The sequence below is a fragment of the Rutilus rutilus genome, assembly GCF_951802725.1.
Source record: "Rutilus rutilus genome assembly, chromosome: 10".
NCBI classification, from domain to species: Eukaryota; Metazoa; Chordata; class Actinopteri; order Cypriniformes; family Leuciscidae; genus Rutilus; species Rutilus rutilus.
In genome coordinates this window covers 16,791,623-16,810,584 of record NC_140215.1, presented here as the reverse complement: position 1 = coordinate 16,810,584, position 18,962 = coordinate 16,791,623, and the positions used below count along the sequence as shown (strand labels likewise).

The 18,962-nt window shown below is 36.8% G+C and overlaps 2 protein-coding genes across 3 annotated transcripts; one reads left to right on the top strand and one right to left on the bottom strand.

Moving 5' to 3' along the window:
• Positions 1-290: 290 nt before the first annotated feature.
• Positions 291-12,496, top strand: rab5b (RAB5B, member RAS oncogene family). The gene is made up of 6 exons (XM_084422166.1): positions 291-402; positions 6,408-6,696; positions 8,361-8,512; positions 8,607-8,729; positions 9,505-9,598; positions 10,788-12,496. The coding sequence occupies exons 2-6, from the start codon at positions 6,534-6,536 to the stop codon at positions 10,898-10,900; spliced, it is 645 nt and encodes a 214-aa protein (XP_084278292.1). The 5' UTR covers positions 291-402; positions 6,408-6,533; the 3' UTR covers positions 10,901-12,496.
• Positions 12,497-13,328: 832 nt separating this feature from the next.
• Positions 13,329-18,214, bottom strand: dbr1 (debranching RNA lariats 1). Of its 2 annotated transcripts, XM_084422165.1 has the most exons (9): positions 18,139-18,208; positions 17,851-18,057; positions 17,591-17,715; positions 17,343-17,423; positions 17,177-17,262; positions 16,762-16,986; positions 16,106-16,183; positions 15,823-15,968; positions 13,329-14,459 (listed from the first exon to the last, which is right to left on the bottom strand). In XM_084422165.1, exons 2-9 carry the CDS (start codon positions 18,045-18,047, stop codon positions 13,691-13,693), a joined length of 1,707 nt encoding a protein of 568 aa, XP_084278291.1. In that variant the 5' UTR covers positions 18,048-18,057; positions 18,139-18,208; the 3' UTR covers positions 13,329-13,690. The 2 variants fall into 2 exon arrangements, with proteins under 2 accessions (XP_084278291.1, XP_084278290.1); XM_084422164.1 differs by having other exon boundaries at positions 17,851-18,214.
• Between the last annotated feature and the right edge of the window lie 748 nt (positions 18,215-18,962).

Sequence of the window (18,962 nt, the reverse complement as noted above, 5' to 3'; positions counted from 1 at the left end):
TTTAAAAGACAATAAACTATCTTATTTGTCTTTTATTTCACGTGACCTTATTCAATTTTATTTCTCAAAATATTTTTTATTTTCTTTCAAAATAAACTGTAAAGGCCTATATAAGAACTATATAAGGTAATGATGTATGCAATTTTATACAGTTTTACATCAATTTTAGTCACTGCAAACGAGAAACAAGATTAACCTTATATTAACACTGCCCATATATTATTACTTATACCTACATTAGGAATGAAAAGAAATATAAATCCCTACAGATTATTTGACGTGTAATGCTCACTGCGCATGCGCAGAGAGGTGCAGGAAGTGCTTGCAGCGCAGCCCGATAACCAGCTGATAGATCAACAACCGAACAGCCACCTCTAAAACAGCCGCGACTGGAAACAACAGGTAAATATCACTAATCTCGGTAATTTTATATCACTCTATATATCTAAAAGAGATGTGATTATTTTGGAAATCGGTGTTCACGGCACCTCTTGGCCCGCTTCGCCTGGATCGAGACGAGTCACGTTAATGGTCAGAGTCTATACTGCGTCTCTAATGCATCACATCAGACACATTCACCTGACAGTCAGAGTTATGTATTAGATCAGTAGACATACACCTTATTATTAAAGTTATGCATTATGTCTGTAGACATACACCTGATTATTACAGTTATGTATTAGATCAGCAGACATACACCTAATTATTAGTTATTAATCAGATCAGTTTGACACAAACCAAATTTTTTGAGTATTTATCAGATCAATAGACATACACCTGCTTATTAGAGAAATAAAGGAATAGTTCACCCAAAAATGAAAATGATCCCATAATTTAATAAACCTTAAGCCATCCTAGGTGTATATGACTTTCTGTGTTTCTGAACACAATCAGAGTTATATATCCTGGTTCTTCCCAGCTTTGTAATGACATTGAATAGTGCCTGAGTTTTTGAAGCTCCAAAAAGCAAATCCATCCATCATAAAAGTAATCCATACGACTCCAGTGGGTTAATAAATGCCTTCTGAAGCAGAGCAATGGGTTTTTGTAAGAAAAATTTTCATACTGAAAACTGTTATCACTGGATTTGGCAACGGCTGTACGCGCGTTCACGAGAGAGTTGAGTTCTGGCAGAAGGGTGACCTCTGACCCAACGTATGACATAGTTCCTCTTATATCAAAATCCTCACAACCTTTTTCCTTAACTTCTCGTTTTAGACTTCTAATTTGTGACCGGTGTTTGTTGTGCTCCATCCTCTGAGCATCTGCGTTCGTCAATTCTCACCTAAGTTTACGCTATCCTACGTCATACGTCAGGTCAGAGGTCACCCTTCCAAACTAGATTCTCTCGTGAACGAGCGTACGGCCGTTGCCGGAAGCCAGGGATTATAGTTTATAAAGCTTTAAATATGGATATTTTTCTTACAAAAACACATCACACATTCTGTCACTCAGAAGACATTTATTAACCCACTGGAGTCGTATGGATTACTTTTATGATGGATGGGGATGGATGCGCTTTTCAGAGCTTCAAAAATACATCTAGGATGGCTTGAGGGTGAGTAAATTATGGGATTTTTGGGTGAACTAACACTTTAATCAGATCAATATAGACACACAACCGATTAGTAGAGTTATTAATCTAGATAGAGATACAGTTAGAGCTATTTATCAGATCAATGGACAAACACCTGATTATTATAGTTATTAATCAGATCAATACATATACCGGATTATTAGTTTATTGTACATGTGCACTAGGCTAAATGACATGCGCTATACATTGACATGATGGTAAGGGTTAAATTATAGATGTTATGTAAAAAATAGAGGTTTTGATGGACAGTTAAAGGTATTACATCAATTACTCATGGAAAATCCATCTGTGCATCACCATCAATGTTACTGCAAATTATGGTAATGATTTATGTTACAATTAAGTTCATGTATTGCAAAGTATATGTAAATGCAATTCATTATTACAACAGCATCACCAATATAACTGTGTAATTACAATCAGCTCATCAAAGATGTTACATATTAAGTGTACATTGACCACAGCTGACACTTTATTTAATGCCTTTAAATTGCTGTATGACAGTGGTATTCAAATGGCGGACCGGTAAAATGGCGCAATTAGGCTACTTCCCGCAGTCCAGATGGAACCAAGCCGGGGTCTGGAACCAGGCCGCGGGACATAAGTGTATTATTTGACCATTTATACAGTTTAAAGTGAACAGCGCGTCAAAACAACAGAGAGGTTCAGACCACAAGTGCTCAGGGTCGTTTATGGTAATGATATTTCAGCGCTTCATCCTCTAATATTTTTATCTAGAGCCAAAACCTTTCCGCTCCGTGCACGTTGCTTCTCTCTCCCGCTAAAGATGTAAAGCGCAGCATTAAGAGCTGCAGATGACTCGGTTATTTGATACAACAGCAGAAAGATGTGAGCTGCAAAATAAATACTAAAACTTGCTAAAAAGCTGCAGAAAACGAGAATGCAACAAATACAATTATTTGTATCTGTCATACAGATGACTCAGACTGTTTAACTAAACCATGTTTGTGGCAAGTTAACGCGTGGCACCTTTAGATATTTTTTTCATACATTTAGCATTATTATATCAGCATATTAAGAACATTTCATACATTTGGAAAATTATTTAGAGATGGCAAGGTATTAAGACAAAAAACTTTGAAATTAGAGTTCACTTTTTTTGTGCTCATGATGAGAGTTATGATTATTAGATTATGTACGTTATTTATTTTTAGTAGTTTTATTACTTTGAGTAAAATATAAAAAAGGTCCATACTTTTCTTACGAGGAAAACTGGACCTTCAGTTAGTTTTCGCAGTCACAAGGCCTTCTATGTGCCATACACGTAGGTGTATCAATGTAAAACAAATTTTTTTATATATATATATATATATATATTAATAACAGCCTGATAAAACATCTCATCTTACATTTTATACTCATCCAGTTGGGAAAAATATAATAACTTTTTTTTGGTAAATATTATAAAAAGATATCACTGCTTTGGCTTTCAGGGCCCAAGATTCTCATCTTTGTTGACCATTTTGAGTGTTTAGGATTTTTTTATTTTACGAAGTACTACGGCTGCCCCGATGGAAATGTATAACTGTTCCAAATAAGTATTGTCCGGACCTCTGCTGGGGAGGAAATATAGAGACGGGACCTCTTGAAACTTTAGGCAATAGGCATTGAATACCCCTGCTGTATGAAATGGCTTTGAGCTATGTAGGCCAAACGGCTAAGCTATAAATGTTTGCACTGCAAAGTGATAATGATGCAAACTCAGAGAGCAGAACAGCACACGACCAAGAAACCACAAAGAGGTGACAGTTTTAATCTGGTGGTTTCCTACCTGCTCAACATCTAGTTCATTCATCATTGTTTATGTCGACATCCATTACAAGAGAGATGTGCAACAAAACAATACAATTCATACTTGGGGCAAAATGCTGGATTTGAAATGTATCAGAGACTTTACTTTATTAATCAGAAATTTTCACTGAGATGCCAAGATAAGAGTGCGGTAACTGCAGTTAAAGTTGATTTTCTTCCTGTCATGCCCATCAAGTCAATTTTTAAGTTCAAACTCTAGGTAATACTTGCCACCTTGTTTTCTACAGACATTGTAGGATGTTTAAATAGAAATATATTATGTATGGAGTATGGTACTTGCCTTGAATTAAAACTGTCATGAGGATGTTTAGCAATACAGTCTTACCAAAGAAATGTTATTGTGGTGCTTTACTCATCAGCTTCCCTATTTCTGATGAGAACTGATTCACATATGTAGAGCATCTGCGGTCCTCCTGACTGCTGACTTGAAAGTCGTTGGTTGTGTTTGAAAGGATACGAAAATCTGTAGTCACCTGTTTTCTCACTTATTTTGACTGTTACTACATTTGTTTTAGTTCAGTTTTGCTATAGCTATTGAGGTTTTTTCTAGGCCATAGTTAAAGTTGCCATGAAATGGATGTTGTGATTTTTTTATTTATTTTTTTATTTTTATTTTATTTACGTATTGTATTGAAATTGCTTCTCGAACAAGAAAACATGACTTGATTTTGTTCATCGGGAATTGATTGAATCGTTGGATGGTTGTGGTCTGCTGTTGCTAAGATCTCATTTGTGTGACAGGATGTCCCGCCCTCACTCCAGTTAACATGTCACCAGAGAAGAGATGTTGCTGCAAAAGGGAAGGGAATTTATCAGTGTTCGAATTGAGGGGGGGCTGGGGGGGTCCGGGACCCCCCATAAGCATCAAGGGACCCCCCATAAGGCCCAAAAAAATTACCTCGGGGGGTCCCCTGGTTTTTCATTAAAACTAAAATAATAGAAACATAATTTATTAGGTAATATATTTTTTTTTTATCAAAGTATTTCGCTGCCGCTCCTATTAGAAAGTAATTCAAATTAGATTTGCGTCTGAAAAGACGCTCAAATTTATAAACAGATACATTTTATTGATCGTGCCATTTATATGCCAAAAATAGTTTTTTTTTTTCGTGTAAATGATACACACTGCAAACCCCTTGGGTAGGATTAGGGGTGTGGAGTAAGTGCGTATTACACGCCATAAAGTGCGTATCATATGCACGCAAAAACTATTTTTGGCGAATAAATGGTACGAGAAATAAATTTCGTGCTATAGATAAGCACTTTCACGAGAGTCTGGCAGAGTGGATCCTCATTTTCACCTCACGATGACAGTCAGATAATATTTCTTTCTTTTATGATTGTTTGGTAATTTACTGATCTGAATAGAATTTCGACATTAACGGTTGTCCGGGACACGTGCGTGTGTTTAAGGGACAAGTGAAAGAGAATTGTAGCCTACTTGCCCAACCGGACAAATGCTCTGATTAAAACAATTTTCAATATCAAAAAATTAAATAAGAAATAACGTAGGCCTACTCGGTTAGGCTACTAACGTAACCTCAGTTCCCTGAGAGTAGGGAAAGAGTATAGAGAGTACAAATTAGGGAAAGAAATGCCCTTTATAAAGCTAAAAAAAATATTCTGATAAGAGTGTTTTCCAACAGTGATGTAATGAAACATTGACAATTTAAGTTTGAAGGGAGTAAAGCCTCTGTTTAGGCTGGACATGTAATTTTGACAAAAGAAGAACTTTTATTTTAAATAAATCTTAATTTTAAATCAGCCTACAGTGTGATATTTCATCATATTATCGTGCTTAACACTGAGAATTTGAATAATTGAAATGTGATGATCAGATGCAGATATCTAAATCAGAGAATATCATATAGGTTCGGGAGGTTGGCGGGTGGATTATTTATTTATAACAGCAGATTCGGGGGACTCAAAGTGCACCAGATTAATGAATTTATCTTTCAAATGTACAAAATTTTCTTCCGGGGGGGCATGCCCCCCGACCCCCCTAGAGGTACCGAGCTCAATACAGAAAAATACTGTGGGAAACTCAGTAGGCTATATGATGGTCTACAAAATATACACATTTAATTATCTAGTTATCATTTAGCACCCAGGAAAAGCCCGGATTATTACATAGATTTTGGGTGGAGAAAAGTCTTTGTTCATCAATTATGCACAGAGTTAATGCTCAACTGCAAAAACATGTTCTGAAACACTAAAAGTTAAGTTAATGAAATTATAGTATTATATAAAATAAATAAATGAAAATATGTATATTATTAAAAAAAAAAAATCTTTTTTTTTTTTTTTTGTGGGGACCCCCCAAGAGCTTTGACACAATTCGAACACTGGAATTTATTAAATACATACGTTGACTATAAGTAACATTGCACCTACATGTCTATGTAACACTCTCATTAGAGTGTTAGTTGAGTATTAGTAGACTGGTAGGGTTAGATTAAGTTCACATGTAGTTGCAAAATTACTTCTAGTCAGTAGAATGTCTGTTGGGGGACCATCACAATAAAGAGTTAGCAGATATTAAGCAGACAGTCTACTAATACTCTAATGACTGCTAGTTGATATGTAGTTGCAAAGTTACTTATAGTTAACAGCACATTCAAAAGGAACCATCAAAATAAAGTGTTACCAAAAACATAAATAATAATGATGTGTATGGATAAATTCTTTATAATAAATACTGCAATAGTCCATAAAAAAATCTCATGGTGACTTTAAAATGACAGTTTGCCCCAAAATTAAGATTCTGTCATCATTTACTCACTCTCATTTCTTTCTGTGACTATGACTAGCTTTCTTCTGTGGAACACTTTTTTTTTAAAATAAAAATTCCTTGCAATGACAAAAAAACCCTTTGATTTTCAGTAAGTTAACTCTTACCAGAGCATTTTAGTTGTAAGTGACTTTCTCTTCCACTCATTCCAGTAACGTTCTGCTCTTCCTGTTTTTTGTTTTTTAGCATCACAGTCTGACTTCTGACCTCACAGCCTAAAAAGAAGTCACCAGTACTTCAAAACTGACTCCACTGCTTTGAGTTGCTGCTTTCAGAGACGCTACCAGGGAGGACGGCCACCCTTCCTACATCATGAGCACCCGCGGGACCGGCAGGACCAATGGGAGCCTTCCGCAGACCAAGATCTGCCAGTTCAAACTGGTGCTGCTGGGAGATATGGCCGTCGGCAAGTCCAGCCTGGTGCTGCGCTTTGTTAAGGGCCAGTTTGATGAGTTTCAGGAGACCACCATTGGAGGTGAGGCATAGGTGATGAATTTGAATTCGGTTAATAAAGATGGGTACTACTATTCTTTAGGAAAAATTGGGTTGGTTTAAGCGGTTTATTGCATTTACATTCCTACGTACACTACCATTAAGGTTTGGTGTCTTTATAAAGAAATTAATACTTTTATTTAGCAAGGACATTGAATTGATCAAAAGTGACAGTAAAGACCATTTTTGTGACTTTATCACACAAAAAAATTGATTTCATTACTGTTTTCAACATTACTAATAATACGAAATCTTATTTCTTGAGCACGGAATCAGAATTTTAGAATGATTTCTGAAGGATCATGTGACACTAAAGACTGGAGTAATGGCTGCTGAAAATTCAGCTTTGACATTACAAGAATAAATTACATTTTAAAATATATTAAAATAATATTTCACAATATTACTGTTTCTACGGAGTGCCTTAAAGGGATAGTTCACCCAAAAATCATTTACTCACCCTCAAGTTGTTCCAAATCTGTATGAGTTTCTTTGTTCTGCTGAACACAAAAGAAGATATTTGGAAGAATGTTTGTAACCAAACAGATCTCGGTCCCCATTGACTTCCATAGTAGGAAAAAATATATACTATGGTAGTCAATGGGGACCGAGATCTGTTTGGTTACAAACATTCTTCCAAATATCTTCTTTTGTGTTCAGCAGAACAAAGAAACTCATACAGATTTGGAACAACTTGAGGGTGAGTAAATGATGACAGAATTTTCATTTTTGGGTGAACTATCCCTTTAAAAGTGAAATTACCAGATTTTTCCTGGTATTTGTCACAAAGTCTCATTGGGTGTGAGCAGGACAGTCAACAGTGCCGAGAACACATTTATAGTGATCTGTAACCCTGTGTTAATTTGACTTCAAACTGAGCTAATGAGAGAATGATGACAAACTAGGTTGACTATCTCTGTGTATAATCTTCACACTAGAATTTGCAAAAATTGTTATAGACTTTGGCTCCCATAAAGTCAGAGACAGACAAATACCATATAAAATTGACGTAATCAACACTAATATTAGACTGGAGTTCTTCTTAAACTAATAAAACACTTGAGGTCATGCATTAAAGTGATTTGACAATGGTTAAGGGGTATTTTAAGTCATGAAGCAGAGGTCTTGAGTGGTGTATTGCTTTTATAAAACATTCAAAATTGTTGCTTGTTTTACCCATGGTGCATTTATTTATAGAATTTACTGACCTCAACATTTTGTTTGTGCATCAAAAATTAAATTTAAGGTTTCTATTCTATAACCAGTTTTTATTAGCTATATTTTAGCTATTTTATTAGCAATAATATTAGCTTTATTTTTATATTTTCAGTTTTCCTTAAATTTTTTCCTCGTTTTAGTATTTTTATGCGCTTTTGTCATTTTTTTATTAGTGTTTTTATTTACAATTTCTATTTACCTTTAACTTATTTTAGTTAGTTTAGTTTTCTAATATTTATATTTTATTTTATTTCAGCTGTATTTCAGTCGAATGATTTTTAGTTCTAGTTTTATTTAAAAATAACAACTTTGAATTAAAGCAAAGAACCAAAAATAAAAATCAAGATGGAACCGTATTTTTAATACTTGAATCTTTGGCTTAGATTACTTATCTTTTTTCTTCTTTTCTCTTTTGTTGCCCACCATCAGCTGCTTTCTTGGCACAGTCTGTTTGTCTGGACGACACTACAGTGAAGTTTGAGATTTGGGACACGGCTGGACAGGAGCGCTACCACAGCTTGGCCCCCATGTACTACCGTGGAGCCCAGGCGGCCATTGTAGTGTTTGACATCACCAAGCCTGTAAGTTAACAGTACACTCTTTATACAAAGGATACATACTTTCATTTGGTAAGATAGTAGATTTGTTGCTTAGTCTTTAGCCATCTGTTTGTAGGAAACATTTGAGCGAGCAAAGGCGTGGGTGAAAGAGCTGCAGCGACAGGCCAGTCCCAACATCGTCATTGCTCTTGCAGGAAACAAGGCCGACCTAGCAGACAAGAGACTTGTGGAGTATGAGGTCATATCTTTCTCCCTTTTATTTCTAGACATGGGACGTGTTAGAGTTGTTCCTGTCAATGAAGTAGCAAAAATGTTGCAAGAATCCCTTCTGGGTTTGATTCATAAATAGCTCTGGGATTGTTGTGTTTGTAGTGTGCCCTTGTTTTTATTTTGAACTTAGGAAGCACACAAAACATAATTAAACCGTTTCAAATGTTTATGTAAAAAAATACACTACAGTTCAAACGTTTGGGGCTGGTTTTTTAAAGAAGTCTCTTCTGATCACCAAGGTTGCTTTGATCAAAAATATATTGAAATATAATTACAATTTTAAATAACTATTTTCTATTTAATAAAATATTTAAATGTAATTGATTCCTGTGACGTCAAAGCTGAATTCTCAGCAGTCATTACTCCAGTCTTCAGTGTCACATGATCCTTCAGAAATCAGTCTAATATGCTGATTTGGTGCTCAATAAATATTTCTTATGATTAGCAGCAATACTGAAAACAGTTGTGCTGCTGAATATCTTTTTGGAAGCCATGATACTTCTTTTTCAGGACTCTTTACTGTCTCTTTTGATCATTGTAGTGCATCTTAGCTAAAAAAAAAAAAAAGAAATCTTACTGACCTCAAACATTTGAACGGTATTATTAGCACACAATAACTGTGTAAAGTGTGGTAATTACATTTTTAACACATTTGACAGCCCAAATAATTATTTGAACTGTTGGTTATTTCTCTAATGTCTTGTGTGCAGTAACCCAGACATTCATTTTACATTTCTGAACAGGAAGCTCAGACATATGCAGAAGACACAGGCTTGCTTTTCATGGAAACGTCTGCCAAGACTGCAATGAATGTAAACGAGTTGTTCCTGGCCATTGGTAAGTGTTAAAGTTGTTTTCTAACTATAGCGTATTCTCTTATGAACATTGTTATTGTTACTAGAATAAAACTGTGGTATTATCTACAAGTTTCATCAAATAAGGAATAGAAATTTCAGGTTGTGACAAGGGACTACAAACTTTAGTTTTTAATAAATTCAGGAACATTAGTGAACATTCTTAATACTGTTAGTCTTTTCTTTACACACAGAATTAAAACTCTCCTGGCATACCATCCCATTTCCAGATTTTCTGATTGTTAGTCTAAACAGATTTACAGCGGGGACTATATTTAGGGATTTAAACAGATTCTATATGATTGGAGAAGTCCTGCATATGTCACCAGAAAGAAGTCTGTTGTTTCACTGGTAAATCTAGTTATGACATTTTGATTAAAGGGTTAGTTCACCCAAAAATGAAAATTCTGTCAGTAATTACTCACCCTCATGTTGTTCCAACCCCGTAAGACCTTCGTTCATCTTCGGAACACAAATTAAGATATTTTCGATTAAATCTGAGAGCTGGCTCACTCCTCCATAGGCTTCTAAGGGACTGAAACTTGCTGGCCCAGAAAAGTTATTAAAGACATCGTTAGTGCCAATAGTGAGCCTACGTGGTGACGTGCAAAAACACTACGTGAACTCACTCGAGGCCCAGAGAGAAGGAAATGAATAGTGGAATAAAGTCGTTATTTTTGTTGTTTTTTTGCGCACAAAAAGTATTCTCGTCGCTTTATAAACTTAAGATTGAGCCACTGTAGTCACTTGGACTATATTAACGATGTCTTTAGTACATTTTCTGGGCCAGCAAGTTTCAGTCCCTTAGAAGTCTATGGAGGAGTGAGCCAGCGCTCAGATTTAATCAAAAATATCTCAATTTGTGTTCCGAAGATGAACGAAAGTCTTACGGGGTTGGAACAACATGAGGGTGAGTAATTACTGACAGAATTTTCATTTTTGGGTGAACTAACCCTTTAAGTAAAAAAAAAAAAGAAAAAAAGAAACTTATGCATGGATGAACCGTTTGCAATAAAATCAATTACATCATTTAGAAAATAGAGTGAATTTTAATTTCCTGCCAACTTTAAACAAAAGATTAACAATATTAATCTCGATTTTCAAGCTCATTTCTCGATTTTTTTTTTTTTTTCATTTTTTTTTTCATTTAACTCTTCTTTATTTATCAATAGCAAAAAAGATGCCAAAAACAGACACCCAAAACCCCACGCATGCTGCCCGACACAGGGGCGTAAATCTACAGGACCCAGATGCACAGTCCACTCGAAGCTGCTGTGGGAACTAAAGGCCTGTCAACACTCCATAATGGGAGACCACCGACACCTTCTCCTTCCCAAAATCCTACCCTTCACCCTTTCACCTCCCAAGACGGATACGGAAAGAGATCGAAAGAGAGGGGAATAACAGAAAGAGATTGAGGAAAATCCCTCACTGATGCCATAAAGAGATTTTTCAAGGAAGACTTCTGACGGACAGGGTAGAAAGTGAACGGACGATGGACTCTGTCATATCTGGCAGTATATATGGATTCTGTATTATTTTTAAGTAAACAATAATTTCAGCCTCTGTTCATTTTCATTATGCCAGCAAGCACCAAGGTGTCACCCAAAGAGATAGAGGAACACAGAAGAAACCGGATGAACAGAAGAATTATCTCACCAATAAATCTTCCCATTCTCAGTCCTGAAATGAACTGAGATGGTCCATGATATCCCCTTAAAACATCCGGAAGTCTTCAAACGAAATCTACACAAAGTATCCGTATGCTCTGGGCTCCCCCCATTCTGATCCCAACTCTAACACTGGAAGGAAGTCAGCACCTTAACCTGAAACTAACCCTTACAATTCTTCAACCATGAGCTGCATCTACTAATTTTTTTAAACTACGAGAAGTACACTGAAGCAGAAGTTATTCATTAACCCTGAGCTTGTTTTTTTCAGCCTCCAGCTTTATTTATTACCTTTGTTTGAACTGGTCTCCCTTACGTAGCTTGTCATTCATTGTAGACCCAAAAAGTATTGAAGAACATCAATGTTGTCTTCCCTATCCCCTTCTCCCGACCGCATTGATCTTGAAATTCAGTGTTCACTAAACAACAGCAAGCTCTACGATGCCTTCTCTACGTTCTTGTCACTTTGTGTAAACTACTGTTTGAGAAACAATCGACAAATCATTTACAACGTATTGACACCAAGTAGATGACCCGATCGAAAAGCATTTCGCTTCACAAGTAATTGCAGAATATCGCACATTGATTCGTTTGAACAAGGAATTCATGAAATACCAAGGCCAATGTCTCAGTATGCTATGAAAAAGCAACAAATATATTTAAGCACCCACAAATCAAAAACGTGATGATGATTTAGCAACCGATGCTGTGCAATACAGTGGGATGGGAAATAACAGCAAGGGAAATCTTTACCCACAAAGCCCCTGAAAAAGTAAAAAAAAAAAAAAAAAACAGAAGTGCCTACTCTTTGTTTTGGGCTTGTTTGAGGTCGGCAGACCGCCAGAAAAGTAGCGTTTTCGAGATGTTGGCCCGAAGTGTACAGGCAATAACCTGTAAAAAAATTAATCAGTTGAGCTTGTTAGCAACAGAGGAGTCATTTATTAAGTTTTGTTTTATGGATGCTGTTTGTTGATGTGTATAAAAATGAGTTTTATTTTAAAACTGATTTTAGTCTGTAATTTAATGGGTTACCAGTACATTTATATGGTCATTTAGGGAATGAATTAGGAATCATAAGATGTCACACAGCTAGAAGTCATTTGTCATGTGTCTTCAGGTCCACCTTTTTTGTGGAATAGATCTGATCTCCTGTTAACACCTCTGTGAACTGAATTGTTAAATAAAGCTGTGCTGTTCTGCTATGAATGAAATGTGACTGGTTTCTGTGGCTTTTTGACTAGCCTTGATCTAAACCTCAGCTAACAGTCATTTCTGAGGAAATAGCATTCAACAGTTGTCTGGCTGCACCCATGTGACATGTCACTGCAATATATACCCTTAAAGGTAGACTAGCAGCACTAAACAAATGTGCAAAAATAATGACCAAACAGGTTTTCCAAACACTTCTAGTGTGGTATGCAAATAAATGGCTATTTAGGTATATTGTGCTGCGCTCCAGACTCTTGAAAATAATGAAAATAGCATGACTGGAATGATTTACGATCAGAATCAGTGCTGAAGGAATCAATCCGAAACCTGGAAACGACGAGTGAGCATATTTGCAATTCCGGTTCCATTTTCAGTCGAGATATTTTAACATTTTATTTATTCTATGACATAAAATACATCAGTAAGAACCCACTTGAAATATTTCTTATGCTTTTATGTGTCTTGAAATAGGTGGTTGCTAACAAGTGGCTAATTGGAACTACGGAGGCTGTCGGGGACATTAAACATCACGTCGAAAAGGGAAACTCATCTAACGTTACTCACAAGTCTGCTTTTACAGCCTTATCATGTTTATACTGAATTTTCTGTCCGTTTATAGCCTAACTTTAGCTTTTCACTTAAAAAAAGTTGTTTCAGACGTGGGGAATGTTGATGCTTTCTCATGAAAGACTGAGATAAAATAAAGTATTTCAAAATGCAAAGAATTACATCAGGATCACTTAATATTTGAACTTTGATGTATTTACAATCAAATGGTAAAGCAAACTCAATCACAAAACTAATAAAATAACAGCCAAGACAGAGAGCAAACAATTGAGTGTGTTGTGATATATTTGGCTAAAAATAATAAAAAGAAACAGATCATTAAAACCAATCACAAATGACAAATACAAGATAAAAATGTATAAATGGCTGTGGCATTACTTTATACACATGAAAATACCAAAAATAAAAGTAGTACATAACCTTGACATTTCTGAAAATAGCTTTCCACTAATTCTTCACAATCATAATCAGCAAAACTTCTGTTCTTTAAAACAACAGTAGTTACAAAGCAGATCAAATCAGTCTAGTAACCCATTCAACTCTTTAGAATCAAAAAGAGACAGCAAACTATCTGGCAGATCATTCTTGGTATATGTAATTTGCTGATCTAAAAATATAATTGCATTTATCTAGTCCTCACTTTCTTCATCGTCTACTGCCGTGTAGATGCTCTGGTTTCTCCGTTTTATTTGAGGTGTGCTACCCGTGTGACTGGCGGGCCCCTGTGCCGTCTCACCACTCGTGCGTTTGGGGACCCTGGCTGATGTGAAGCCCCCCTCCTCTTCTGAGCTGCCCTGAGAGAGGGATGCTGAAGGAGGGGGAAGAGAAAGAGGCCGTAAGGAGTGTAGTGGAGCCTCCGTCTCTGGTGCAGCACATGGGGGCGGTAAGATCAGTCTATTAGCTGTCTCTCGCTGGGGGCTGCTGTCTCTATCGCTGTCCTGGCCCCCCATTTGCCCTTCTGGAACCACTGCGTCTGTCCCTTTCTCCTCGGCACATCCTACTCCCTCATCCACTTCCTCCTCCCATTCATCCTCAATGGTGATTTCATCAGGGTTGTAGGAGCTGGAGAGGCCGGAGGTGTCAGTGGGGTATTCACTGGGTTCGTCTACGCTCCCAGTGCTGTCCTCGTCCTCCTCCTCTTCAGTCGCACCTGTGGCACCCTCCTCCCCATAAGTCTGCCTATTTTGCCCAGCCAGGATGTAGATGTCCGTCAGGCCGAGAGTGGCACACACCTCTGTGGTTTGGGGGTTGGTGGAGTAGGCTGGGTGAGCATTGGGTTGAGGGCGGCTAGGGTCGTAGGCGGGCACCGTCAGGCTGAAGTTTTCAGGGATGCAGAGATCACCACTCAAATCTCTCACAACCTCCATCATAGCTTCCTCTGACGCACTGAAATCCCACCTGAAAGCAGAAAAATAAAATGCCAAAATACAAAATTAATTTAAGTGCACCAAATTCCAATTAATATAGGAATTATTCAGATTACATATGCATCCGATGTAAATGTGTAAACTCATTTGTCATAAACCAGTTAAGCCCAGTTTTCAAAATGGTATATGCTTATATTAACTCTATTACACTAAACTGACCCCAAAACTTTGATTAATTCATTTAATTAATCAAAAGTGACAGTGAAGACATTTATAATGATATAAAATAAATGCGGTTATTCAAGTGTTTCTTTTTACTGAAGTATCATAGTTTTCAAAAAGATATTAAAGGTATAGCAGAGGACTCTAGACTCTACCTGCTCCCGAGAGGGAACGCCTATTAAACGTGTGCACGAGAGAGCATGCACGAGCCTAGTTCTCCTCGTGCACGCTCTGTTTACAAGTTGCTGTTGGCATGGCTCATAAAAGCCTACTTTCTGTCGAATAGAAACTTCGCGACTGAGGCATCAGTGGGAAGCCCAACTTGTGCTTTTAGCGCACGCCAGCGTGTGAAATATTCTCCCAAAAACACTCTGGTCTTGTTTCTTTCTTCAGAGGCCTTTCTCTTCTTGTCATACAATTCATAGACACTTTTTCTCTTGCCACCCTCAGACATTTTGAAAAAACCCGGTGAGAACGGGCGAGCTTCAATGAATGGCTGAAACCGTAGCTCACCAAGCACATACACCCGAAAGTGCGCATGCGCAGAAAGCGAAAACTACCTAGGGACGAGCACGTACGACGGCCTTACGTAAACATATCACCAGAATGATTGACAACTAGGAGGACCAATAGTCTTGATGATCCACCCGGAAAAAGAAAATCCTCCGCAATACCTTTAAGCAGCACAACTAATGAGTAATGATGCTGAAAATTCAGCTTGGACATCACAGGAATAAATTACATTTTAAATTGTATTAAAATAGAAAACAGTGATTTTAATTTGTAATAATATTTCATAATATTACAGTTTTCCTGAATTTTTGATCAAATAAACGCATCCTTGGTGAGCATAAGGGACTTCTTTCAAAAACATTAATTCTGTGTCTTTTTTTTTTATATTCAATTACACATTCAAACAAAAGTAACTACAGTATAGGTAATTGTGACAAATGTGACTAAGAACTATGAGAACTACAAGGGACACAGGCAGCTATGACAATTCAACATATCAAAGTGCATCTTCCGAATTTCCACAGGAGATTAGCAGGGAAACGTCAGAATTTATTGGGAATATGCTGGTTACTGGAATATGCAAATAGAATGAAGGCTTAACAAGCAATCAAATAATCATGTGCGTGTAAATGTGGTTATCGTTGTATTGTGGTCTGTACCGGGTGTGTAGTCCGTTGTCTTGTGGGGGGTTCCAAAAATTGTGCGATGGTTTCTGAAGTCGGTCTGTCGCTTTCAAGATGGCCAGCCACTCTGGGTCGTACTCGAGGTGCTCGGAGGAGCCCGGTCTGTCTGCTACCTCCACGATCTGTAATATCAAAATCTTTACTCATTCACAAAGATCTACTTCTTGTTCTACTACTAGATGTACAACTTGGATCCCACAATATTTGGTCAAAGTGGATCTTGAAATATGCTTGTTGATGGAAACTGCAGGATCATTACCTGAAGGAAGTCTCGATGTGGAAGACACTTGTCAAGTGAGAGAAACTTGGTGATCTTTGCGGCAGAATTATTCTTAGCCTAATGTGACAAATAGCTTGTTGTTATTTACTTTTCAATAAATAATGATCTCTGATATCTACATCTTATCTTAGGCCTGCATGTAACTCAAAGGAAGATATAAAAAGAATAAAATAGAGATATTCCAGAAGCTCTTTCATAAGACATGTTCAATTTATGTTCAATTCATTCAATATATAAACATATTTTAAAAGATTGTAACATGTTCAGCTGTTTGCAGATATTGCACACACACACATTACAATATATATAATGCTTTGAAATGGCTTACAAGATTCTTCCCCAACTATTTTTTGTTGCTGAAGTTAAAATCACAGACATCCCTGTATTAACGCTCTCTTGTTCACAAGTCACGAGACAAGAAGGCATTACAAAATAAGTCTGATGATTAATCTAATGGATTGAATACAAATCACAATAACATATTCTAGATATTCAAGCTGTTCTTCATTTTATATTGCCAGCAAATGATTGTGAATGTATTTGTAAGATGCGTGAAAGGGGCTTAAATCTAGTGTATCTGCGACAGCGTAATCTCTACAACTGAAGGCTTGTATATGTCAAAACCACTGACCCACCTCGTGCTGCATCAGTGCAGCAAACTTCACGTGCAGGTGAGCTGAGAACCAGTAGCTGGGCTGCAGGTGGTCTAGGAGTTCTGCAGCAGCGGGGCTGCCCAGGGTACCGCTCTCCACTTCCTGTCTGAGGAACTTCTTCTTGCGCAGAAGCTGATTTGTGTCGCCGTAGTGATAAATGCCTCTCGGCCAATCATGCGTCATGAAGACGTCTATGGGCATCTTGAGCTTGAGAAGTGAGGTTAGAAATTATACATGTAAATAAATAGTGTTTTGCTAGGCCCTCTTTTTATGAATTAACAATCCGTCTGATTTTTCTTGATGTCTATAAAATTTCAGATTTTTTTTTCTGAATCTGCATCCTTATTATTGAATGTGTAAGATATCTATTGATGCATTTCACATTACAAAGATTTACCTGTTTAAGCTTGAAGACGTCAATGTTCCGTATGTGGTACACGCTGCGCAATGTTTCTTGGCTGTACGGCGGAAACTCAAAGTGTCCTGAAATTGCAGAATTTTTTTACAAAAAAATGCATATTTGTGTCTTATAACACAATTGATTTGGAACTGTTAAAACTCACCTTTCTTGTAATCGTGGGATTTAAATATTCCAGAAAGACCGCCAATCCGTACACCTCTAAAGCGTACGACACCAGCATAACCTGAGTAACGAGGAACATCAAATCTATTGAGAATTATTTAAGCCAAGTACCATCAAGAAAACCATAAAAGTATGAGAATATTGAACACTGAAACACAAAATGTATACTAGTCTTGATAATATAACTACATATTAAAGGACCAATATGTGTAAGTATAAAGATCTCACCCAGGTAATAGATGTTGGGAGCCACCCAGCCTCCATAAGGAAGTTCCTGCAGATGGTTTGATGCCTCATGGTTTCCACCAATGAAAATCGTCAGGACAGGAGCCTTCTTCTCACCAGAGTAGTACCTTAGAAAACCAATTGTAATGACATGAGAAACACAATATTTACTTTTTATTTGACATTAAATAATCCATAAACATGCCATTTCTGCTCATCTGTCTATCTATCTATCCAGAGAATAACGTCAGGCGTCTCCTTACTTGTAAAAAGTTTGCATTTGTCTGTATTTGGCAGGCACCGCCATGCACTTCATGTCTCCTTCATTTCTGACAGCCTGGAAGTCTCCGCAGCACAGAAGCAGGTCCACCTTCACACCTTCTTTATTCTCCAGGTAACTGATGCTCTCATATATCTTATCCAGCTCTCCATGACAACAGCCTTCTACTGCCACCTTCATCCTTATTTCTCTAAACCACAGCGTTTACACTCAAAGACGACAAAACGCGTTACCCATCGGTCAGCATGTACATCTTAATTGTTATACTTACTTAATTCTTCCAGTAGCCGCTTTGACTCCCTGCACTCACATGCTACTCTGCTCATGCGCAAAACGGTCATGTGACTAGCGCACTAAATGCATTTTTTATTCTTCATCCACACTTTCCGTAATTTATATTCGTTCTTCAGTTTATATATTATAAAACTTGGTTGCAAGGATATTGCAACCAATTTAAAAATCTTGGTTGCAAGGATATTGATCAGCATGCATTTGGTTGCACGTTAGCAATATTAAAACAATATTAGCAATGTTATTATATGTGGAACAGCGATATACAAATTATAATAATTTTGTTTGTATAAAAATGAACCAATAATAATAATATTAATTTTAGATTAAAATAAGTGTAGAGTAGTAATATTTTATTAACTGCACCAGACATACGGCTGATGTATTGACAAAAAGACAAGACTGCTGTCTATCATCTCCTGTTGCTTAATGTTTTTAGTCTTTTATTTTATCTGTATTATTATTCATACTAATATTGTTTTTTTTGTGTGTGTTTAGGAATTTGACTAATAATTTTATGCCACTGAAGCACTCTGAATTTGACTCTGAAATTATAGTGTGGAAAGTGCAGCCTGGTGCCGCCTGCTTTTGCTTTGTCACATGCTATTGTTACTTTTCATAGCAATGTTCGGTGTGGAATAATAAATCCACTTGTGTTTAATAAACAAACGATTTCTTTTTTCAATTCAAATTATACTGCTGAATTTATAGTCTTTTGTTTTTTATCTCAAGTAATACTTTGAATTAATTAACAGATATATATATACTTTTTGTATAATAATGTCCGCGGTAAGACATTCCAAA

Coding starts and splice junctions, on each gene's coding strand:
- rab5b (XM_084422166.1), top strand. CDS start 6,534: ATGAGCACCCGCGGGACCGGCAGGACCAATGGGAGCCTTCCGCAGACC. Junction 8,513..8,606: donor TGTTTGACATCACCAAGCCT/GTAAGTTAACAG, acceptor ATCTGTTTGTAG/GAAACATTTGAGCGAGCAAA. Junction 8,730..9,504: donor AGAGACTTGTGGAGTATGAG/GTCATATCTTTC, acceptor ATTTCTGAACAG/GAAGCTCAGACATATGCAGA.
- dbr1 (XM_084422164.1), bottom strand. CDS start 18,047: ATGAAGGTGGCAGTAGAAGGCTGTTGTCATGGAGAGCTGGATAAGATA. Junction 16,184..16,761: donor CTGCACTGATGCAGCACGAG/GTGGGTCAGTGG, acceptor TTGTCACATTAG/GCTAAGAATAATTCTGCCGC. Junction 15,969..16,105: donor CACATCGAGACTTCCTTCAG/GTAATGATCCTG, acceptor TTGATATTACAG/ATCGTGGAGGTAGCAGACAG.